The sequence below is a fragment of the Symphodus melops genome, assembly GCF_947650265.1.
Source record: "Symphodus melops genome assembly, chromosome: 18".
Lineage (NCBI taxonomy): Eukaryota > Metazoa > Chordata > Actinopteri > Labriformes > Labridae > Symphodus > Symphodus melops.
In genome coordinates, this window is record NC_136708.1 from 12345388 (window position 1) to 12371082 (window position 25695).

General features: G+C 39.8%; 2 protein-coding genes across 4 annotated transcripts in view; both read right to left on the minus strand.

Moving 5' to 3' along the window:
- The window catches only part of vps50 (VPS50 subunit of EARP/GARPII complex), a 104065-nt gene extending 99664 nt beyond the window's left edge, over positions 1-4401 (minus strand). For all 3 annotated transcript variants that reach the window (XM_079368384.1, XM_079368386.1, XM_079368385.1), the window contains exons 1-2: positions 4245-4401; positions 3563-3631 (exon numbers count right to left, since the gene is read on the minus strand). In XM_079368384.1, the coding sequence (XP_079224510.1) occupies positions 3563-3631; positions 4245-4277 (102 nt within the window). In that variant the 5' untranslated portion in view covers positions 4278-4401. The remainder of the gene's footprint in view (positions 1-3562; positions 3632-4244) is intronic.
- A 1043-nt stretch (positions 4402-5444) lies between these two features.
- On the minus strand, positions 5445-15673 carry hepacam2 (HEPACAM family member 2). The gene is made up of 9 exons (XM_079368741.1): positions 15463-15673; positions 12066-12425; positions 11691-11978; positions 9486-9785; positions 8408-8533; positions 8044-8065; positions 7919-7953; positions 7347-7420; positions 5445-7241 (listed from the first exon to the last, which is right to left on the minus strand). The coding sequence occupies exons 1-9, from the start codon at positions 15521-15523 to the stop codon at positions 7131-7133; spliced, it is 1377 nt and encodes a 458-aa protein (XP_079224867.1). The 5' UTR covers positions 15524-15673; the 3' UTR covers positions 5445-7130.
- Positions 15674-25695: the final 10022 nt, after the last annotated feature.

The window sequence follows — 25695 nt, forward strand, 5'->3', positions numbered from 1 at the left end:
CAGTACGGAGCATTAACAAGTCAAAGGTGTGACATGTGGTGCTCATATAAGCAGCCTGACACCTGGGACCAGGTGTTCCATTCAAGTCCAGTTATTAGCTTCAGCCCCATACATGGCAAACAGATAAGATTTGTCGAACGAGCAGAGGAGGGTCTTAAAGGAACACAAAAACAGCAGATATGAAGCCTATGAGTGTGCGCAGCGAGTGAGGAAGCGAGAGTCCCGCTGCTTGTTTTTGTTGTCTGAGACGCGTTTACGTCAGGTTAACATGGACAGCCGACTCCTCCCCTGGCATTGTTTTAGTAAACAACTAGAGAAACGAAGAATAACGTAAGCCCACACACTGCTTATTGGGAGGCCACGTAAGTGCTTCTATATCACGGCCATTCAGTGTTAATGCAGGCCACAGGCAGCTGCAGCTCAACCCCAGGATCATTATATCTGCTGCTTGCTCTAAACTCTTTCGTGCAAACACGAGGTGAGCGGGCTTAGACGTGAGTCTCCACACCTTCGGAGAATTTTTTTTTTTTTTAAATTCAACCCATTAACTATAAACAACAAACTTAATGCTCTTCTTATTTGTATTGTAATCAAACATGGGCTTGAGATTCTGACTTTTTATAAACAAAATATAAAACACAACGAGCAGATTAATCAACAATTATGAAATCACATCAAATACAGTTGTATTTTAAAACCCTCTGTCAAGATTGTATTCAACTGTTTGTGTTAATACCTATCGAAAGAAAATAAAGTAAAAAAAAAAAAACAGTTGTATTTTTACATAAAAGCCAAGTATTTGTGTGAACTACAGTACACAGCAGTTGTTAACTACAATGTGTGGTCTGTGAGTTTTACTCAGCACAAAGCAAATCTAGACTGTATGGTGGGCTACATGTGAATACAGTAAATAGGCCAGCCATGAGGATAGGGTTGAAACCGATGATTATTTCAATGTTTCATGTTTTTCAGGTGTGATTGTTGCTTCATGTGGAGGATTTTTTTGATCTTGTCTTTAAAATGTGTGAAAAGCACAATCAAACGTGAAAAGCGTAACAGAAACATCCTTTGGAATATGTGCTTCATAATCCACAGAAAGGATCGCTCCTGTATCAGAATTCTCGCTTTGGAGGTCTACATTGTTGTTCGTTCTGACATGTGGACGTGAGCTCGGCGGGGAGATGGAAGCAAACACCCGAGCAGCAGACCTACAAGAATAACATGTTCAGGTTTGCCTGATTTGGCTCCATCAAACCTCCAAGTCAAGTCCAAATAGTGACTGAGAGCGTCGTTTGTCAATCATCCACCCTCATCAGTCCTCCGACAGTGAGCCAGCTGTTGCTGTCAACCCCTGCAGGATGATTAATGATGGGAGTTACAGCTAAAATGGTTGGAAACGCACAAACCACTCCAAGCAGTAAGTATCGCATTAAGAATCATAATCACACACACACACACACACACACACACACACACACACACACACACACAGTCAAGCCACTTGGTCTCCACATGACAACATGTTGACAAGTGCACTGCTCCCTTTAGTGGCTTATTAAGAGGACTGCACTGCTGTTAATCAAGAGAGGACTGTGGAGTTTGGGAATGAAGAGCCTGACGGCTCGTGGCTCATATTTCATTTTTCTTGAAATCTAAAAGACCGGCCAGTAAAAGAAAAGACAAAAATCAGTGCATATTCTCATGAAATGATCATTCCATTCTTTCCGTTGAGCACATGGTGGTGTCTGCAGTGCACACAGGGGATGTTATTCCGCTGAAATGTAGAGCAGTAGTAGCATCGTGCACACGATCCAAACAGCTCATATCCAGACTGGCTTTTCTACTCTTTTTTTTTTTCTGTCAGTCTGTGGTTAGCGGTTTAAATATTTCACGAGCCAAAAATTTAGAATGAAAAAGGAGTTCAAGCGCAGAGTACACATGTTGGGCATGAACTCGAGCAGCTGTTCTCTGCCAGTTGAAGTGGACGGATTTCTGCAAACCCTCCTCATCTTTCGCTCCTTCTCCGATTACACGTGTAGCGTTGATCTTATCTGAGCTCCATCTGCGGGACGCCTTCTGCAACAACAGGTCCAGCAGCATGTTGTTGTCATGATTTTAATCTTTACATTGTCAAACGTGAATCCAGCGAAAAAAAGCCAATCATCAACCTGATTGACTTTTTTATTGCTACACTTGTCCAACTTACAAAAAGGGGTGTATTTTTTATGTGTGTCTTCTGAAGGAGACAGTTTTTGTTGTCACAAGCTGAATTTTGGTCTTTTAGTCGCTGTCATGTTCTGTTCTCGTTACACAAGTGCAAACGGCACACTGAACGACATTTTCAGAGCTTCGTGTTTCACAACAATCTACAATGAGCTGACAGAACGGCTTCCTTTGAGTCTTATCTTTTGTTGTGCCTTGTAGGCAATCAGTATACAAAGAGTGAACCACGAACACCATTTCTGCACCAATAAGGTCAAACCTGGGTGTCAATCAAACATTCAAACGAAGCCAATGGAGAAACTTGGCCAATCAACCCCCAAACCTTCCGGTTGAAAGACGACTGACTTTACCAACTGAGTCCCTGAGCCGGCCTTGGAACCTTGGAGGCCTTGGCCTTCTGGAGGTCAACTGAACCTTGTTAAATCAACCCTGCTACTCTCAGCCTGCACTGTGAATAAATGGAGTTGGGTGCCTTCCAAATTGAGCACTCTCCGCAGCTGCATTCATAGAAGGTCACCACGACATGGTAAAGTCAAAGCAGGGCCACCATCATCCAGTGTGTACGGAGATGTACACTAAGTCAGTCAGTGACTTTACATTAATAGAGCTTATATGCTGCGTCACTCCGCCTTCTCTTGGCAAATCAAATTCATACATGTGGGCAGTGACACACGCTTCCTGTGAACGAGTGCGACTGATTGTATTTCCAACCCAGTGCAGTGCTTAAAGTGATATTCACAGCAGCCGTCTGTCTCTTTTACACTTCAGTGGGTGTGTATTCATGTTGTTCAAAAGAAAATAAAAGCTTTAAAACCCATGCACTAACGGGTGCGCCGTGGCCTAGTGGTATGTTTGTGCTCATCAGACAGAGACAGGGTTTGGAATGAGTCCTACCTGTGGCTCCTACGTCACATTTAAACTTAATTGTCTAACACCTAATTATTCTATTTAAGATCTCAAATGAGTTTGACACAATCCACCAGGCTGTCATAAGTTTGAAATGTAATGCATAGTCCCGTGATTAGCCCATGCATAACAAATATGCATGAACAGACATTGAGACAACTCAAAAACAAATTCATAGATTTGCAGTTTTTCATCTGCATTTAAAGTCCATTAGCGAGAATTAAACAAAAGCAGCAGAAATATTGTCAACCAATCTTACATTAGGCATTCAATTACTGAGATCTTGGACTTGATATATGACTGTTAAATGATTACAATGACTACTTGCACATAACATGATTGTATAGAATATAGAGTCAACATGCATCAACCACAAAGAGGACAGTTTAAGTTTGAGCTTTTGTGGGAGGAAGGAGGTTTTATGGGATTTTACCTTGCTTGGGATCCTCAGGTTCTCCACAGGGCTCAGGTCTGCCATGCTCTCTTGAGGGCTTTTCAGACCCTGTGAAGAAAAAGGACTCTGTGTTAGACTTAAAACGTCCACAAGATGTCAAAATAACTAGAAGGGTTTCTTTCTTCAAATGTGACCTCTCCCCTCGTTGTTACTTTGCTGCACACTCTGTCTCTCTGCACGCACACACACACACACACACACACACACACACACACACACACACACACACACACACACACACACACACACACTATGAAGAAGGGGAACTGTTGGGCAGATTTCTGTCACAGATATGCTCTGTCTCGTCCACCAGTGAACCAGTGAATCTAGCATTACTGTTGTGCAAGATGAGAACTTCCTTAACCTCCCAGTTTCCACTGCTGAGCCCTGTTGTGTTTGTCTAATGGTAGAGCTGCAACAAAAACTGTGCGTTTAGATGCCACAACAAATGTTACATATTTCATGAGGTCAGTTGTTCGTATTTAAGGTACAGTTGTTTATACAGCTTCAGTCACTTGGTCTGAATGTGCGCTTTCATCAGCTACACGACGAGCTGTCAAATTAGCCAGTTAGCCTCGATCGCTCTTATGCTAGCTAATTGCAGCTGTCGGAGAAAAAAAACTGTCAACAGCTCATTTCCCGGGGGACCTGCTTCTCTTACCTGCCGGGCCATGAGAGACTTAATCTTCTGCATCTTAAATCCCACTCGTTAAAGTAGAAATACAATTGAACAAAGCGACAGTTCTGTTTTGTTGTCAACGAAGAGCCTCCTTCACTATGAGTGGGAAGCCATAGTTGCCCGTCACGTGACTGGTACAGCGAACCTCGAAGAACTCCATAGCATCATGGGAAATGTAGTTTACACCTTGTTTCAGCGTATACTTATGCACTTTGTCATAATCTCACAGATAGAATGGGACAATTTGGATTTAAATTAAAACATAAACATTATTTTAAAATGTAATTGTAAAGCCTGCCTCATTAATATCTGGACAGGCTACCTGCACTGCTGTCAACTACCACTGGGTGGTAGTAATTTAACACTGCATAGAATACTAGATTGTTAATCAATTACCTTTTTCCTCCTTAAAACTGTTACTCCATACTTTTCCTGTCACATACCTGCAGGTATGGGTGCGAAATATTGAAATGTCAAAATAAAAAACACAGATAGAAACACCTGACCTGCTCTGACCAGACAAAGTATCTCTTAAGAAAGGTCAAGGTTAGCTGCCAAAATTACCTCACTATAGCCAATAACAAAAACACCCAACCAACTTTTAAGATATTGTCAAACACATTCTTGTGATCAAACAATCAAAAGGTATGATCCTGTAACACATATTTATTCATTTAAAAACAGGATTTTTTTTTTATTCATAGTGTGACCTCTTTATTTAACCAACCATGTTCTGTTTACTTTTGCAACAATGATGTCATCATGTCATGTCTTTCCACTCAGTACGATGGAGCTTTAATTGTGCCAAGCTAGACATAGACCTTTCTCTGCATTATAAATGATTTATAATAATTAACAAAAACATTGCACACGTCTCATCCACTTCCTAGTAATTTCCCCCTTGGGTGTTATTTTGAGCAGCGTTTGGTTAAAAGGCAAGCAGCATGCAGCAGACAGAAGGCAATGCAAGCCGAGTTCCTGGTTAATGATGCCTCAGGCTATTTCCCAGTCAAATGAAGGTGAGGTCGCTCTCCTCAGGTGAATTTACTCTTCTGTTGTTTGTTAGGCACTGATCCACAGTGCGGCGCCTCCCTTTAAGCACATACTGAGACGGAACAGATGGCAACCTCAACCGGAGATGCCATCACTAAGACACAGCACACTCAGTCATTTTATGCAAAATAATTAGAGCAAGATTTATTAAATGTTCGTTGTTATGCAAGAGGCATCCATAAAAGCAGTACTTTATTACAAAGTAAGAACATAGTTTCACAATAGTCTGATATATTTTACGTCATTAACCGTATTTAACTCACCATTTTTCTCTTTTCAAGGAAAGAGTTATATCATTCAAATTTGTCAGTTTAATAAATTTCAATAACTGAATTTGTACATCGTATGACAGCACAGTATGAACATGAATTTAAATCAAAGTGTTTGGTAAAAAAAAAAGGATCTTCACTGCAGAAAGCAGGCTGTTGCTGTCTTAATTAGTCTTTACAGATAAATGTTTTATTTTCTTTACAAAATATCTTTTTGAATCAGTTTCTGTTCAAGCTTTAGCACATCTATTTTCTCCTCACTCCTCTACCTGATCTCTCTTTCACGTAAACACACAAAGAGGCAAACAAGCAAACACTTTTATCTTCTCGTGACAAGGTGTCAGCAGGAGCAGGTGGAGGGCACTCTGCCACATGCTGAACCATCCGTCTGTTGCTGCCTGTCTCCAAATCCCACCAGGTACACAGCATACCAATTCAGCGAAGTGAGTGAGAGAGAGCGAGAGAGAGAGACGAGCACTCTGCAGCAATTTCAAGACACCAAACAAAACACTTGTGGGAAGAAAAATCACAGCCAAGACTTCAGACAAAGACTGACTGTGAAGCAGCAGAACGGACATCTTTGCTGGCTTCAGCTATTTGTATTTTCTTAGGATCTGTGAGTGTGTTCACTTCATGCTGCCAGTTTATGATGAATACATTAAAAAGTATTAGAATTAATGCAGAAAAGGCCTTAAAAAGAGAATGGCTTCATTTGGTTGTAGGCTGTATATTCATGCTTTAAAATAATGGCCCAACAATTTAAAGACTTATATTTAATAAAGTACAAAACAAACATGTGGATGCAAACTGTACATCATTCATTACTTCATCTGAGCTCCACTTCAGCATTTCATTATGTATCCATGTAGAGCAGAGAAATGCTACATTTGTAAGAAAAAAGGGTTGAGTGTTTCATTAAGAATAAATAGATTGGAACAAAACATAGAAATAGATTATTAAGTATAGAGAATCTGCAGTATAATCAATGTACAATATTTACACTTATATATATACTTCATATAAGAAAATGCATTAATTATAACACTTGGCACTAAACAGAGTTTCCATGGTGGGAATGTTACATTCAGAGCAATATTATGATATCAATAAAATCTTAGATGTTAAAAATTAAATATTTTAAATAGTTTTTTAAGCTAAGGGGAGATTATGCACCTCGTGGGTAACTTTGTAACAAATTGATGTAAAAATAGGTACTTGTAATTGCTTGGTTATTTTATCTTCATTTTTTTTTAACAAAAGAAGGAGTAAATAACATTATAACCTCAGTTATACATTCACATAAAAAAAGACTAGATTCAAGTATACACTTTCATCCCACAACAATGTTAACAAAATATACCATAAATCTGTCCCAAACTGTGGACAATAACAGTGCACGATCAGGTCAGTCTCTCTATCCCCTGTGCAAAGAAATGGGCCATCACAACCAGTTTCAGGCTTTGAGATCAGAGATTTAGAGAACAAAGCTACACAATAGTCTTTAAGTGAAATGACCGTAGGTATATCTTGGTTCCTCAGCTCAAAGTTATTTCAGCAAACTGTGACTTGGGGTTTCAGGAACATGTCTGATCACATCGTAGATGGTGGTGTGCATATCCTGAACCGACTCGAGGCGAGCCAGAGATCTACATGATGCCTGTGGGACAGTTGAAGAAGACAATTAAAAGACACGAAAAGGCAGACATTTCAACTCTTGCTGCATAATTACCAAATTCATTTATTTGTTCTACGTATTAATTACCTGTGCAGATTCCATTTTTCCAGGTATGGACACAAACTCATAGATGCCAAAGTCTTCTGTTGCATCCTCGTGTCCTGCAGATGCACATGTTTTTTTTGTATTTTCAAATAATTTTTGTTGGCTTTTTTCTGTTATTCAAACGGACAGCTGAAGATGGATAGGAAATGTGAGGGGAGGAACAGGGGGATGATACCTCCAAAATATTGACTAGAAGTCAAACCTGTGACCCGTTCAACCAGTGCTTCCCCATACTGGGTGTATGCTCTACCAACTGAGCTAAACCAGCACTTCTTTTTTAATGTCATCAATACACCTTTCTTACACGAGGTGCTATAGTATTCTGGGACAAATTTTCAATTACAGAAATGGTTTGGGGTCATGAAACAAGCCTGCTTTTCAGTTGGTATATTCAACCCAGCCTGACCCTGTTTACTCTCTGGCTCCTCTTATCTCTGTTCACCCCGATTAACGATCCCAATCGGATGCTGAAACACTATAAAATGGCTGTCTTCAATAGATGCAATGGGAAACGACAGTAGCAGCTGTAAACATACAAACAAGCATTTACTTACCTGAACGATGTGGTCTTTTCTGCTCTGTAAGCGGCCTGAAAAAAAACAGTCAGGAAATAAGAATGTATTTAATCTGTGCAACAATAATGATGTGCATTAATGTATTCCTTGAAATTGACTCTTACCTGTTATAAATACTCATAAGCACTGTTGATCATGGGGAGAAAGAGAGAATCAAATATTTAGAAATTTAAATATTACACATATTTGAATATTTGCATGACTCAGTCAAATGTAGCCTTCACTATCTTGTTAACTTCCAGTTTCACTGACATGTTCAAGCTGTGTCTGTGTTAAAAAACAAGCTTGTGCATGTTAGATCTCATTGTCTAAACCATTAAGTGTTATGATTTGACGTGAATTTTAAACATAACACATGTTCAGCAGGTTGTAGCCTAGTCTGTAAAGTCTCAAATCTGAGGAGTTGACATGTTTTTAATCATGGCAAACCACCAATGTCAAAGCAGCAGGTTTAAAACATAATCTTACCTCTTTTAGGATGGCAGGTTCTCCTGAGGAAGAACAGCAGCATACAGCCAATGACAAACAAAGAGCAAACAGTAATGGCTGCCAAAGGGGAGACAGAGTTGCCACCCTGGCTGTGCTTCTCCTTTTCTGCAAGGAAAAATATTTCATTTTAGGGCTTCCAGTGTCCTGAATTTTTTTTTGAAATGGGACTTAACCTGCAACAGGTGTTAATTGACTTTCTTTCCATAAAACCCTGGATAATTTGTATGTCACGTATGGTACACACGATTAACATGATAAACATCAGGAGACAATCACATGTGATCCTTTCTCCTTGCTGCTTGCTGATTTTCATGGAAATACTGTCAGATAAATTTCACATCAGCTTGTTACAATTTTTACTGTGAGCGTGTTAGGCTGCTCATGTTAGCATTTAGCTAAAAGCAATGGTGCGCAGAAGCCCAAATAATTAAGAAGTTAGTAATGAAAGACGTAATTTATCATATGGCTTTCAGCATATGATTCATTCAGCTTTTGATGTCATTAAAGATTGAGCCTGTAACAACTTCTCTTGAGTCAATAAACAGCATTTACAGTAAATTATAGCCAGTATCAGCAGTAGCTCTCATCATCTCTCAGTATCACCCAGACAACTTATCAATGTCACATTCACCACACAGAAACTGCACATGTTATAAAACTTAGTCAATAAACACAACAGCTGTTGTCCACTGTTTGCTTTCCCAGCCACTGAGCTTTAATACAGGCAGCAAGAAGAGTCACCTAGCAACAGAGATAAAAAATCTAAATGAGGCTATTATGATCCATGTATATTTTATGTTATATCCATAACCTGGTTTCACTTTTCAGCTGTTGTGTACATACTACTTCGATTACAGCATGTCATGTACCCAATTGTTCCAAAAGCTGGCATTGTTGATTGTCTGCCATTGTCAAGATAATGATATAGCTCTCATAGCTCCTAAACATCCTTTGCTTTTGGCATGACAAGACTGTTTACAGAGTGTTTATCTCGAAGGATTCCCAAAATCTACCCACGCTCAGTTCCCTCCTGCCAATGTTCCACCTCCATACCCACCTGGTCCTAAGCTGGCCACCACCAGAGTAAACTGGGCCTCGTCCTGCTTCTGCGTCGCATTGTTAAAGGCTCGGCACAGGTACTCCTCAGCCTGGGCCAGCCTGTAGGAGAGCACCTCGAGCCGCGGGCCCTCTGTGATGACTTTAGTGGCGTTGCGGCTCTTGGAGATCCAGACGTAGCTGTTTGGTGGGTTGGAATCAGCCTGGCATTCAAAGAAGACCAGCTCACCGGGGTTGATAGTGAACACTTCCCCTGTCCGCAGACCCTGGCCTGAGTTCACCTCCAGATTGTAGGGGCCATCTGTGGGGGCCGACAGTGTGTCAGGGAAACATGACAGCTCAATGCTGATATAATACAACATGGCTTTCTTTTTAATAATTGTCTCATTTTCATGCATCATAGGGCAGATATGGATCAAATTTAGTCACCGGGGTCGCAGGTTAAATCCACAGTCTAGAAAGAAACATGTCTTAGTGAGGAAAAAAAAGAACAACTCAACATTGTAAAATAAGTAGCCAAATTTACTGATGGACATCGATCCTATGGAGTGCTACAATCCTCCCGCACAAAAAGATATGATGAAAATGCTTCATTTACTAGAGCTGCAGTTTTGACTTTTAAATTATCATGAGACAATTAGGTCACAGAAAATTAATGAAGCTGTATATACCTAACTGAGATCTCAAAGAAAAGTGCTAAAGCTCCGTAATGTCACAACAAAACAAAAGTGCCAGTTATGTAAAATGAAACCATATTCAAATGAATTAATGGAAAGATTAAGTCCCTGCTATAACCTCAGCCTAACAAAAACCAGGCATGTTTATCAGTGCATCTACACACTTTATGGCAGAACAGAAGAGCGCTTTGAGGTACATCTACTCCCATGCAAATAATGTCCCAGATCAGCCACGTGTTTTCAGTTGTTGGAAGAAGTATGATCTCACAGATATTTACATACAACTTCAAACCTCCACTCTGGGAGAAGAAGGGTGCAGACATAGTGAATATAAGAGGACACCAAACAGATGATTCATTACACATCTTGTAGTAGATTTGTGACAAATACAGCCTTCAACTAGAACAGTAAATACTGTATTATTAGTGCAGTGCTGAAGGGCAATGAACAGTTATTCTTGATCACTTGGCAACCACTCATGGACTACCTCCCCACAGAGAGTCTAGATCTATTGTTAAAAGGATTCTCCACCCTGAATTGTAAGCCCTCTGGACTGAATACGGGCACTGGACATTCCCATTCAGGCTAATGCTGGATTTAAATTTGATGGACTCTGGCAGGTTAATAAAACCATGAAGTGAACATGATGAAGAAATGGGGTGTTTTGTGTTCTACATTATTTGCCTTCTCTGGTTTTAGTTTTATTCTCTCTTTTGATTTGGCTTTTTTTAGTGATTGATTTTAGTCTTTTTGTTTATGTCTTTGTACGTGTCTTCTAATTGTTATTTTGTTTGAAAATATATTAGTAAAATTGTAATTGAAAAAAAAAAGAAGAAAAATAAATATTAACTCATCTGGTCCCAGTAAGTGATAACATATAGCAGGAATTTTAAAGGAAGTAAAAAGGAGATTACCTTTTTTGGTCTGACTTTGTCCCAGCCTTTTTTTTTTTTTTTTTTTTTTTTTGGAGCATTTACATATTTCTACCTAAGTACAAGTTAACTTTAGTCCGCAGAACTGACCAGCAATTTGTTATGTCTAACCATACATTGTCAGAAAGGAAGGGACTTCTGTTTCATCAGGTTGGGTGATCTGGTTGATATCCTGGTTAATATTTTACTGTTCAATCCCAGATAGCAAAGCTCTGAGAGTATTACCTTCTTCATCGAAGATTTTACTCTGCTTTAAGCTGTTTTACTGACTTCAAGCCAGCAAGTAAGATGTGTCCATTGCAAAAAACAAAGTATTGATCTGCTTTTCGATAAACATTTAATACAGCATGAATCCCAAAAACTGGCTATCCCATAGGCTATATCTTCACCAGATGGGCCTCGCTTTCAAACAAAGCTTAAAAAGCTACTGTCAACACCAATCCACCCACACAATAAAACACACATCTGAAGGTTCTCGTCTGAAAATAACCTCAATGCAAATCTTTGGTAAGTAATTAAGTACTTCATTAGCAATGCTAGAAGACATTGGTGAAGGGAATGAGATGGGTAATACAAAATAATTTACAGTATACTCACAATAGACATTGAGTTCAAGGGCCCTGCTGTGACGACCCGGGCTGACGGGGTTGCTGGCCACACAGCGGTAGATTCCCTTGTCTTCTTTTCTCACAGGACTGATGAAGAGTGTGGAGCTGTCTTCAGAGAAGTGGTATCTGTCACTGTAACCAAGTGGGACGTTGTCCTTGAGCCACTTAAACATAACTCTTGATCCTCTTTCAACAGAACAGGAAAAGGTTACGTTTGCCTTGTCCTCAACTACTGCATTCGTTGGTTTCTTCTCAATGACTGGAGATACCACAGGGACTTAAAAAAAAAAAAGGAAATGACGGTCAGTATCAGGTGAGTCAACAGATACGATAAAGATGGTCATCGAATCACAAAGGTACTTACCGTCAACTGTTACATGCACAGTTCTCTCCTCCTTGAAAACCATTCCAGTCTTGTTGTGGAACTCGATGTTGAGGTCCAGTGTGTAATCTCCCTCATCTTCTGGGTTTAATTTCCGGATAAGCAAGGAAATATTTGGTTGTGTGAAGAGGAGGTGATTTCGGTACATCATGTCAATGATTGTAGACTCTTTTGTGAATGTCACCAATGTGGCTCTGGTGCCAGTTGGCCTAGTGTAGGACCAAGTTCCCTGGATTTCTGCTTCCTCCAACAAGAAGTGGGTCTCCACAGACAGGAGCAGGGGCTTCCCTTCAATACCATGATGGACTAATGTAGGGATGTTGATGAACTCAGAGCTGGTTTCTGTGTTGGCAAAGTTTGCAGGAGGAGAAGGAAAAAGGAGAAAATATGAATCAATGCAGAATCGTTGTTTGGTCAATCGGCTTTTTTTTTTTCTTTTTTTTTTTCAAACCCATACCAAATCTTTATATAGTACCTGACCTGTAAGGGTGACCCACACACAGTTTCGGAAGTATAAGAGCTGTTTATTGAAATGTTCTATAAAGATACAAAGCCATTCTTGCTTGTCTTCTAGAAGTTGCAAAGAAGAATTGTAATGAAAATCTTTTTGAGATTTCTATCCACTCTCTTCGGTATGGCCAAAGAAATTGTAAACGCAAAATTATCATACATGTAGGATATGTTACAAACTTGTGAGCAACATTTTTGCAAGTGAAACCAAAAGAATGATCTTACATTTCTTTAACTATCTACAGACATTGTTAATAACTATTGTTGTTTGAGAGACTCCTTTTGAAAAAATACATAAACTTTGTTGTCTGAAAAAAACTTTACATTTGCATATAAAGAAAAATGAGAAAAATGCACTGTATACTACACAGAATACATAACCATCTTATATACAGTTTATCTTAAGTTAGGAGTTTTTAACTGATTATGAAATTGATTCTAAAGCATCAATTTGACCGTTATAACCAAATGAGAGCATCACAAAAGAATATTGGTTCTCTGTAAACTGTTTTGTCAATATATTTTAATAATTATTATTAATTACTACATTTTGTAATGCAATGGAATTGATGTGACTTTTCTATGAGAAAACCTAGTTTACAAACCAATAATTTATTTTATACTTGATACGTCTTTTACAGTACAGCCATAAACAAAAACATGATTATTTATTCTATTATGATTAGAGAGAGTAAATGTGGAACAATAAAAACATTAACAAAAAGGCCATTAAAAAAGAACTAACTTCTGTTTTTTTGTGTCACCTAATAATCTACATCCTAGTCTCCTCACTGAGCAGGTCCTGAAACTCTCATGAGTTAATATTGACCCAGCTCAGAGTGTCATTGTTGTTGTCAGACAAGGACGAGGCTTGTCTCTTTGATCCCAACTTGTCGTAAAACAAACAGTCACTCCGTCTGAAATAAACCGATAACGGTTGATCTATTACACCTTGGTGTCTGTTTAAAAGTACTGGCTTGTTGCTAAAACATTTTGTTCCCTAGTAACCAGCTAAATCAACCAGGAATAAAAAACACAAGGACTGGGAGGAGCAAAGGGTTTTTTTTTCCATCAGTTTTTTTTTTTTGTCATCTTAATTTGGCGTTTCAAATTCAATATTTAGTTCAGTATGCAGTGTAGATGAAAATCTTTTAATCATAACATTTTCATAATGTGATGGGATATTTTGACAAGTATATCTGACAGTTTGAAGTTTTAAAGTGAGCAACTGAGTTTGGTTGCCAGGTTGAGTAAAGCAGCAGCATGTGAGTAGGCAGTGCTACTGTGAAGCAAACTGAAGCCTCACACTTTTCTCTTACTTGTGTCCTTTTGTCTCACTTCTGTCAGTGTATCTTGCTATCTCTAAATATTTTAACAAAGGAAACGTAAATGTATGAGGAAAAATCTCTTGATTCACTGTTAAATTACAGGTAAGGCTAATTTTATTTACGCATTAGAAAAAGTTTCAACATTGATTCAACAATAGGAGAAAACTAAGAAACACGGTTCGACCTCTCCTTTTAAAGCAATGTTTCCCCTCACGCCTCCACCTCTAATATCTTTTTTTCTTTATCACCCATTCCTCTATGCCCCCACCCTTTCAGTCTACAAGCCCAGCGGGTGTCATCCAGGTCCCTGCTGACTGCTGCCCATGTTGTTCTTCACAATAGAGGTTCGCAGTTTGCTGGTGTTATGTCCTAAATAATACATGCAGGGCAGACAGCCTTTTGACACGCTTCACTCTTACAAGCCTGCAGGCTACTTTCTGTGTGTGTGTGTGTGTGTGTGTGTGTGTGTGTGTGTGTGTGTGCGTGTGTGTGTGTGTGTGTGTGTGTGTGTGTGCGTGTGCGTGTGTGTGTGTGCGTGTGTGTGCGTGCGTGTGTGTGTGGTCAGTAGCAGGAGTGTGCCTGTGTTTACACCAGCTGAGACTCAGTGAAAAGGCAGAGTGAGGAGGAGTGTGTCGAGCCCGCTCCTTCACTGTTGTTCCCCCAAACAACGCACGCATTGTTGTGGTGATACGGTGGACAATGAAGTGTGAGGTGAGAGAATATCTTCATTAACTGGCCACACACAAACATAGACACACTTCCAAACAGAACAACAAGCACCTGCTCCTTATCCCCCTCACACACACACACACACACACACACACACACACACACACACATCCGAGATGTTTGGCCTCTAAATAAAGTGTCCCAGTGCGTGTCCAAGCATCACCATCATCCGTCCTCTTTAAGATAAGACAAATAGAGCTCCTCAAAGACGGTTGATGATACAAACATTAAAACAGGTGAAGAGACTTTTTTTGAAGGGACTTTTTTCTGTCTGACACATCCTGTCATGTGAGATACATGTTTGTGATTACTGACTCATTGAGCTGTGGCTGGGGTCACTTCTGCTTTCCACTGACCAGCTTCGTATGTCTACACTAACAGGCGAAGAAGAGCTAATCTTGTAAAGTCACTGTGGAATGAAAATGGAAATACATTTTTTAAAAAAACATGGCAAAAGACTCTGAAAGTATCACTCCAACGCAAAAAGGCGGTGGGGACCAATTTCTGTCACTGACTATGGTTTCCTAAAATCTTTTTAAATAAGAGTTCCAAGTCTCCCTTCTAAAAACCTACAAATGTGCAGCAATAGTCCTTGTATTTGATTCACAAACTATGATGTGTTTCTCTTTTTTTCACCTTGGTTTCTTTACTCCTTTGACAAAGTTTAACATAATTTCCATTAACATTTTTCTCCTACATATTACCTCAGTTCACCCTGCAAACACAGCAACCACAGTAACGCCTATAGCGGTAACAACACAACAGACAACCCAAGCAGAACATCCCACTACAGCAACAACTTGAGCCCTCACCTGTGAAAAAGAAGATGAGAACAGAGCAGACATACAGCGCTGTCCCTCCTTTGGCCTCCATGGCATCTTATCCTCCGGGAATATGTGGGACTTCTGTCAGTGAGACAGGGAGAGAGGGATGAAGTAAGGAAGAGAGAGGGAGGTGGAGGAGGAGAGAAATGTGACTGGTTGTGGTGACAACATTTGCCTGGGAAATAAGAGAGGGCTAGCTTTAGCCTGCATGCAAGAAGGCCCCTCCCATTTGACACCAGGAGGAAGAAGAAGAGGAGGTCCACCTGGCAAAGAAGCAGACACACACACACACACACACACACACACAGACACACAAAGTTCCCCTTAGGCTGATAGTTTCACTGTGTCATGGAGAAACCAAGACACAAAGCTGTAAAAGGATAGCAGATAGCAGAATGGAAACTGTTCCTTTACATTATAACACACCAGATGTCTTTCTGTCTCCCCGAGGCTGTGAAACAAAGACAAGAGGAGGAAGACAGGCAGATTTTAACCACCAACGTCACCAGTTTGGTTAAGTCATAGAGCCATCAATGGTCAGTCATGCGTTTTTTTTGTTTGTTTGTTTTTTGTTTTTTTTTAACTCCAGAGCTGTGTTGAGAAAACAACATAACTGATACTGAGTGAGGAATGCTCCACTTATAGTATTGCCTTTTAAAGAACCCAAAGATACAAACTCTCAAGCAGGTCAGGAAGCGATGGACAGTATTTTCGTCTGCTTTTCAGTCCCGTGGGAAGAAATTATTCCATGAGTATAAGAAAAACTGATGAAAAATCTGTTTTAAGTCATGTTTTTTTGCAACGCTGTAAAACACAAAGATGTTCTCCCAAACAGGAACCAATAATTTTGTATCTATGTAATATTTGTCTTTTTCCTGCACAGATTAGTTATAGTTCCTGGTTCCGATGCAGAGAGTTGAACAATCTTTGAAATGTTTGATACTTCTTTGACAATAAAATTAAATGTTGCAAAAAAACACACACACAACATAACTATTTAAACACATCCTGTCCCCCTATTGACTTTTAGTTTTTTTGTCTGCATGGTCATCTTCTTAAAAAGAGACAGTGAAATGTGGGACCGACTGCTGAGTGTGTGAATGAATTAGGCCATTGTGTAGGCTGTGTTAATGGGTGCCCAGTTTGGTGATGGCACCATTAAAAGGACTGAATATAAACGGAGGTATGAATACAGTATCTGTTAGCTACATCACATGATCTGGCAAACTTGACACAGAATAGTGTATTTATTTTTTCTTAGAAACAAATATTTGTCCCAATTCAAATGGTTTAGCATAGTTTTGAGGTCATTACGGTTCAAACAATTAGTGAAACAACAGGACAAAAGAAAAAATGAAACTTGTAAGAATTAAAACTTACATTCGTTTCCTTTTTTAAGATAAACGTTTTCTTCTTTTTTTACTTTTTAAATCATCCACTTAACCTGCAAGTTTCCTCTTTACCTGTAGGTGTCGCCACTGCATCATCTATAAAGCAAAGACTCGCAGACAGGTTTCAAAAAGAATCATGTGGAATCCTAAACATTTTCTACTTAAGAAAAAAGAAGCATTTCAACATATCTTGAGATCTTTTTGTTTAGATTATTTATTTATTTTTTACACACATTTTCAAGACAGCAGTTTGGATGTGTAGCTTGGTAGAAACAGATGTCTCCAACATCTGCTCATGAGGGAGGTTTTGGTCTGAAAATAATTGCAATCCCCAAAGCTAGTGTTCTTCCTCCCATATTTTTCTGAATGAAAACATTTGACGTATCTGTCTTTATGACATATCATGTATGCCCTAATTTTGTTGAGATGGTCTGGGCTGCTCCTGTAAATCCAGCAAGTAAGTTTGGTATGGCCTGTTTTGGCCTTTTTGGTCCGCCCCATACCAAAACCAGGAACCTGCAACTGAGTGACACACCCACACACCATACAGACACACACAATCATAAACACACACACACGCGTGCACAGTGCACATGCCCACGCACACATAACACGCATGCACACACACACACACACACACAAACTCACAGCCTCAAATGGGGGCCCTCTTGGTGTGTTAAAACATGTCACATTTTCCATCTTCAGCCTCACAGCTCATGTCTGAGACTGTTGCCACATTTCACCACAACTCTGATCCTCCTCCTCCTTTTCATCTTCATCACATTGTCCTGTGCCCTTTCCTTTCTGTTTTTCATCGCTGTTTATTTAAATGTAACACCTCTTCATTTGCCACACAACCTTATTATGGCTCCTCCTCCTTTTCTCGTTTTCAATATCTTCTTCTATTTTCATCTTTCCTCATCTCCTCCTCCATTCCTCCTCTCCTTCAGCAGCCTTGGCCTCCAGCTGCACACACTCAGAGCAGACACAGCACACCAGCCCACATCAAGGCTACAGTATTGGCTAACATGCGTGCATGTGTGTGTGTGTGTGTGTGTGTGTGTGTGTGTGTGTGTGTGTGTGTGTGTGTGTGTGGGTGTGTGTGTGTGTGTGTGTGTGTGTGTGTGTGTGTGTGGAACAGTCATTACAGTGGGGCCTTCCAGGGTGTCAGCATTCTAATGTGATATACCTTAAACTCCCGTTCAAATTTCTACAATAATCCAACAAATGTGAAAGAAAATATGACCGAAAGGTTATTGACAAGGGGGTGCCACATATTGGATTACAACTTAAACTGCTTTTAACTTTTAAGGAACAGCTAAAGTAGAAAAAGTGATAGAGGGGGAGAAAGAGTCGGTTTAAATAGAGAAGTGAGGAAGCAAAGAAAAGGGGCGGGGATAGCTGCATGGCCTTTGAGTGATTTGATTGGTTAACAATTTTTCATTCACACACAAAGATTTATAACAGTGGGAAACAGATTGTTGGTTGCACTGTGTCAGTGTGTGCGAGTGTATGTGTGTGCATGTGGGTGTTTTTTCTCTCATGCTTGTATGTGAATGACTATGTTTTGTTTTTTACTGCTGCACTGTTGAACCCTTCTATCTCTCACTGCATCTGACAAGCATGTTGACTTCATGTACCGATTGTTTGACCTGGACTGCGTGGGTTTTAGAGTCAATGTGAATGTGCTGCAGCATTTTCTATCCTGAACTTTAAACATTGTTTGTCAGTGTGTGTGTGTGTGTGTGTGTGTGTGTGTGTGTGTGTGTGTGTGTAATGGACACACATGTGCTTCTTTAAGTCTTTAGCAGCATGATTCCAGCTGCAAGTCCTGCTGTCTTTGTAACTGTGTGTTTTGTGTGAGTGTGTCTGGTGGCAAGAGCCTCACCCCTTTAACGCATTCCACTATCTTGCGCCCACGCACTCGCCATGTGACCCGCAGTCAATGACAGGAAATAAGCCAATGTCAAATCCTGCTGCCTTGCAACCCAGATCCTCTTCTGCTTCAAGTCAAAGACTTGGCTTTGTGTGTTTAAAGCCAAACACGCCCCCAGACAGAGAGCTCAATGTAAATCTATGAGAACAGAACTATTACATCATTTTTCCCCAACTAGCATAGCTTTTACTTTGAAGAGTGATAGCTGTCTTGATTTTAAAAAGCTGAAGTTCACATTCTCTGCTGCACATGTGACACTGTCTCTGTAAATGACAGATGTAGCACTGATAAAATTATTATTATTATTATTATTATTATTATTATTATTATTATTATTATTATTATTATCTTATTTCCGGTACAGTTCCATCGAGAGATTAGAAATTACAATGTTATCCGATTATTTAAATATTATTTTTGGAGACGTATGACCTTCTTTGGGGGAAAGAAAAACAGATACCAGACATCAATTATGAAAAGTGTCTACTCCAGACATGACTAAGTCAAATGTCCTTGCATAGTGTATATTTACTCAGCAAATGGAAGTTTGCAGTTATTCCATTGCAGTAGTGACTCTTTAATTAATTCCCCAGTAGCTTTTCATCCAACACATACAGACACACACAAATGCACTTCTTTGAGAAATAGGTGTTTACATCGCCACAAACCAAACTGGTGTGTGTCTTTTTTATTTTTTTTTCTGGGTGGGTGCACACGCATGCATACAGAGCTGAGTGGACACAGCCGCCTCTATGTTCTCTGCAGCAGTAAACTCCTGGCTGTTAATACAGACCAGGATCTCAAGCTGAAAAGCAGTTCTCCTGTTGCTCAGGTCTGTGCTTGTCCGCTTTGCTTTACAGAGTCGTTAAATCAAGGATACGGAAAAACAACACAAAGCTTCATTCTGAGGTTAAAAAAAAAAAAAAAAAAAAGTATATTAACCTTATCTGACAAGCCTAAAGTTACTTGAGAGGAAAATATGATGCTCTTTGGCATAATGTCACCTAACAAGAACCTAACAAGTACACTTTAGTATTTCCTTGAAGTACAGGTTTGTGTTTTGGAAGTCACAACAGCATGACCCCAACTGACACGCGCACAGAAACACAAACACACACACACACACACACACACACACACACACACACACACACACTTTTGACTCAGAGAAAGACCCCCTGACCCACCTCATGTAAGGTGCAAATGTTTCTGGTCCCTCGACAGAAACTAGCTGGTGCCTGCTCTTGCACGAGGACTCCTCTTTTTTATCAAAACAATTAAAAAAGAAATCAACATAATGTCCTTTGTCCTGCATCCTGACAGTGAGGTTAAACATCTGCCAGTTCCACGGTAAACTGTTTTCCACTGATGCATGGTAGAAGTATGAGATTGCATAGCTCCTGTCAAAAAAGTGAGATGTAAGTAACATAAAGGTAGGGATAGTTTAACTACTAGTTTTGGCCTATCACACTCGGAGTAAATAGAGGCATTCCTGTGATCAAGGTATTTGGATGTGATACCCTTTTAACCACCCACAATGGTGATGTAATCAGCTAGAGGTGTGAAGGAAAACAAGCCAAGCAAGTTACTGTTGGGTGGTTTTCTAAGGAAAAAGATGGTGAGTTGGTTTGGAGTTTCACAAAGTTTTGTTAGAGAGCCTTCATTTTGTGTGTTTGGTCTTAGAAACATGGGCGGTTTATAATCCTAGGGTCCTGCGGGTAGGAAAATGTACAAGCCCCCCTAGCATGGTTGTTTTGTTTTACTTGGCCTTTGTAGTTTATCTCGTTTCTTTGTTGTATTTTGTGTCAATACAGTCACTTTGCATCTCTTTTCTGTTGTTCATGACCCCTGGAAATGTATCTGATGTGGCACCAGCAGTACTCCATACATCCACAAATTTGATACAACCACAAACACAACATTCACATATGTAGATATACAAGTTCTCTAATGCAAAAACATTGCCAGTGTTATACAAAAGCAGAGCTAAAATACTTGTACTGGTTACACATTTATATATCAGTTGGTTGTACAACTTACAGGACAGGGTTAACGTTCTAATTATTGAACATTAGAAGGGCAGATTGTGTAATCTTTGTGAAGAAAGGCAGCAGATATAAACATTGCAAAAGTTTTCCAATTTTGAAAGTGATGCATCTGTGTAACTGCTCTGAATCACATTTAAAAGGCCGATGTAAAAATTAGTCATATAGCACTGAAAACAATTTGCTTCATGTGTCAGCTTAATAAGAGTTCTTTCTATCGCAGTTTGTGCATCAGTCACAAACACTTCAAAAGTGTGTACAGTGGCAAGAGACATGTTGCAAAGCCACATTAGCAAAGAGGAACAGACCCTCACAGTGACTGTATTACAAACAACCTAGCTTAGTAACACTGACTACAGCCTCAAAATTCACCTCAAACAAGCTGAAGAAACACCTCATACTATGAGCCATGGCACATTGGAATGCATCTCTTTTGTAATGTAAAAGTTTCTGCTAGTTTGTCTACACCCAGGAAGACACAAACAGGAATGTAAAGTATGGACTGACTTGGTCCAAAATCACAAAGACATAAAGAGACTATCATGTTAGCAGTAATTAGATCCCACCTGTTTTCAGGAGTGTACATGGAAAAGGAGACAGAAAAAACACGTGTTGAGCAGTAACATAGGCCCATAACTCCCACAGCAGGCACATAGAGTATCTGTGACCACTCAACTGATTACAGACAAGATGGAAGAGTAAGTGTTGCCAGGTGAAATACAGTAAGTAACAATTCTTTACAATGCAGATGCATGTGAAAACACAAGCGGCTTTTTTTTAAGGTGCAATTTAAGGCCTCTCTGCGGAAACATGAAAAGAACTTTGATTTCTTTATAACAGATGTAATTAAAAAAAAAATGCCGCACCTCGGATGGCACTGGTTCTGATTGCTGATATTGTTCATTGTATTCTTTTCAAACAAATCCCAGGGACGGATGCCAAAAGTTGTTGCATCATGGGAACGTTTTCTTATCTTTAATGTAAAGTGTTTCTTTACGCCACTAATTACAACACATGCTTTACATTTTTCAACATTTTCAATTTAAATGAAGAGACACTAATAAAGATAATCATTTATTTTTATTTAATCTTTTTGGCACTTGCGGTACCTTTTTAAGAGCTTATCACAGTCTTTTAGCTTATACAACAGCTTTCATCTCTTGAAAGCTATCAGATACAATGAAACAACCTAATCAAGTTTGATAAGATAAAAGCCTGAGGGAAAAAAAACGTAATTAAATGCCTAACTTAACCAAATGTCTGATTGTGGTTGTATTTTTCAGTCTTGACTCCTTACTTGATCACAAATCCACCTACAGTATTAGGTGGATTTCATCAGAATGAATATCACTTGTTTCAGATCTCATGAAGGACTATGCACCAACACGGCAAACTTTGTGAGAACAGCCATCCTCTGCTTCTTTAACTATTAGCACACAGACAGAATAATCCGTCTTATCCAGTCTTTAATCACCAACTCATCCCTTTACAAAACATAAAGACAAAGAAATCTGTCTGATATTATTTATTTTCTTTCAGCTTCCTGTGTCTGCCGTTAATTTTCTGGGGAATGTGAGGAGCAGCTGTCACTTTAGCACATGAATGGAGCCAGTTTAGTGGCCCAGAGGCATCAGAGTGGATCAACGGGCGGAGGAGGGACAGCTGGACCTGGGGGGGGGGACAATAGCACTCTCAGTTAATGATTAATACTCTTAATGAACAGCAGCCAGGCACCAGAGGTTCACTCACCACCAGTCTCTCCAGAATATTCCGCCTGCAACAGGACGCAGGTTGACCCCAAACTGACACTTGTTGATTGGGGCCTTTAAAGGGGGCTGTGGGAGCTTTAAAGTGACTTTTTTTTTAAATCACGATTCAGCCACCAGCCTTGAGACAAATGAAAACTGAATGACAAGTTTGATTTATAACTAAGTTGAAACAAGTGCTACGACCTGAACTGAGTCTTCTTGTCAAACAGCATTGTGTTCACAGTAAGGAAGGTAGTACTGTGTTGATGAGAATGTTGTGTAAAGGTTAAAGAAAACTGGTAGCTTATGGAGGGTTAAAGCATATAGTAATAGAAAGATTTCTGTCAATATGAAGTCAAAGTCAGCCCGAGAGTCCAAGCACCTGATGTATCCTTACAAACAGTCAGTAACCCCATTATACGATTCATTTTCTAAATGTTCTGTTTTGTTATTTGGTGAGACTAACAGGTGCTGGGCAAAGTTGGGCTGTGTTTTTCACTTTTCCAGTCTTTTTGCTAAGCTAAGCTATGCCATTAACTGTTGTCACTACCTCCATTCTTTAAGAAAAAGAGCTTACCAGAATAATGTTTTCTTTGATGGGAATTAAAAAGTTTAGGACAACTCTAAAGTTTTGTAAACTAAGCTTAGCAGAGACATTTTTATATATCTATGCTAATAGTCTTTTTTCACAACAGACTATTTGTCTTGTCATGGCAGGAAGCACAGGTGTTATTAATAACATTATAACAGATGTGTGCCATTTGGTTGAGCTAGCTTGTGGTATTCTATTGAGGTGGGAAACAAGTTATTATTTGTCTAAGAATTATCATTTGTGGTATTTGTTTTAGGTGGGCTTTTAGTGTGTTCCATACATAGACTGCAAATATTTATAAAAGAAGCCTGAGTGACTTCACCCGTCTGTTTCGGCAGGGAGCTGTGGAGGCACATCAGCAGCAGTCACCATGCTGGAAATCCTGTATCGGCTTAAATTTCAGTCAATCAAAGACAAGCTAAGAGCTGGAGCTAAGGTTGGTGTTAAGCTTTCTGACAAACGGTTACATCGCGCCCACCTGTCAATCAGGTCATCTATGTGCCTAATTATGGATAACAGAAATAGTTTATGAAATCAAACATTTTTTTTTTTTTTAAATTAACTCTGTTCAGTGTGTGCCCGTGAGGACAATAACTAATCACACCTGTTTACCTGTAGACATGAAAATTTATGCTTCCAAATTTTGTATTTCTGAATGTGGTGTGCGTGTGACTTCCTCCTGGAGCCAGCATCAAGCAGGCTCTCGACAAAACGCTGGATTTTGCGCTATTACATTGGCTTAATTTTTCAACTTGTTGCTTGGCTCGAATTTATCTCGGAAGTCAGAAATTCCGAATTGCCGGTCTGAAACATTATCAGGGACGCACCCCTGAAGTCGGAATTTCGACTTGGAAACTTGAAAGGTTCCAAATCCAACATTACTGCCAATGTGCATCAACAGCCACATTTAATCTGTAACTTTTGTGTTTATTAGAAACTCAGTCCTCTTTTTGTGTAAAGAAATTAATTGAACTCAAACTACATGTACATGTACAGTGATGTTATCACCTGGTATTAAATAGCGAAACAAAGGTCTTGGAGGCGTCCACATTGCTTGTCTGACTTGTTGCCAATTTTCAACTGCAACACAGTTAACTCTGGTACGGCATTAAACAAAGGACTTGATCGTAGGCTCATTTTTATGGTAGCCTACTTTTCCTTTAATCAAAGAATGCCCTTAAGGTTATGTAAATCTGCCAGGAAATGCTCTCAGGTACAGTCTCATGCTGCATGGATGAGCAGGTGACTCATCTGAGCATGTGTTAGGAGATCCTTCATGATCACTTATCAAAGAAACCACTGGTGTGAAAAAAGACAGAACTAAAATGGTAGAACAGGCAAATATGCGTGTCTTTGCCTGAAACCATAAATCTTATCAACAATTAATTCTTTGTTTTTAGAAAGCTCTTTTCTTAGTTTTTGCTGGAGCACGAGTTTAAAAAAAGTCTCCAAACAACCTGAGATGTTATCACAAGATAAATGAGCTTCTAAAGGCGAGCAGATGTTAGTTAGAGGTCTCATTTGAATGTTGCACTGATCCTCTGTGTGTGTGTGTGTGTGGCTGACCACATGAATTTGTATGTTAAGTGTGTCTGCACGTGGCCCGGCATCCATGCCCCCCCCCCTCCAATCGGGCGGAGGCAGCAGGTGTTCCTGTGTCCCCTAGTAGAGCAGGTTTTTATGTTGCCTCCTTAAGTTAGTGGCTTGGTTGCCATGGGGATGCCCCAACAGAAAGAGGCTTGTGTCTGGGGGCCAGAGCCGGGAGGGAGAAGGAGGACGACGACAAGGGAAGAGTAGAGGAGAGGAGAGAAGGGGCTTTACTTGCACGCCATGCACATACTCTGGACTTCAGTCTGGCTTGACAAGAAGGAAGAAGAGAAAAGTCGGAGATACGAAAACAGGTTCAGATTGTCCGCTGTGTGCCGTCTTTAAACCCAAAATTTGCTTAAATATTAATCTGCCGATGGGTGAGTCATACCTGACTCACGTGGAACACACCAAGCATATTAAGTGATGTTTGTAAATCCTGACAGAGGGGTTGTGAACTTGAAAAGGAATCTAGTGGTCACAGATCCCATCAGATTTCTCCCCAGGTGTGTGACATCTGTCCACCTACGGACTTCAGGTTATTATCACTGTTATCACTTAGTTGGTACTAGAAGAGAAGCCCACAATCAATCTGTCCCTCTGTGTGTGTGTGTGTGTGTGTGTGTGTGTGTGTGTGTGTGTGTGTATGGGGTGGGTTGGGGGGGCTGTAAGGAGATCTGGGAGTCACCTGTCCCTTGTTGGCCTCTCTTATCCCTCTTGGGAGGGCCCTAATTCTCTCTTGGCTGGACTGATCAGCAGCTGCCACGTGCACACATAAGAACAAAGGAAACACATTTCAGAAATACAAACATAAAGAATAATCAGTTACGCTTTAGATAAGGGTTGACAAGTGATCAGGAATTTCATGCATGAATTAATCATAACTTTATTAATGAAATATCTGTAATACACATGTATTAGC

Bases quoted from the DNA above. Each gene is read 5' to 3' on its own strand.
- hepacam2 (XM_079368741.1), bottom strand. From the start codon at position 15,523: ATGGAGGCCAAAGGAGGGACAGCGCTGTATGTCTGCTCTGTTCTCATC. The intron at 11,979-12,065 runs GTAAGTACCTTT...TTTTTTTTTAAG, and splicing joins TGTGCATGTAACAGTTGACG to TCCCTGTGGTATCTCCAGTC. The intron at 7,954-8,043 runs GTAAGAGTCAAT...GTTTTTTTTCAG, and splicing joins CTTATGAGTATTTATAACAG to GCCGCTTACAGAGCAGAAAA.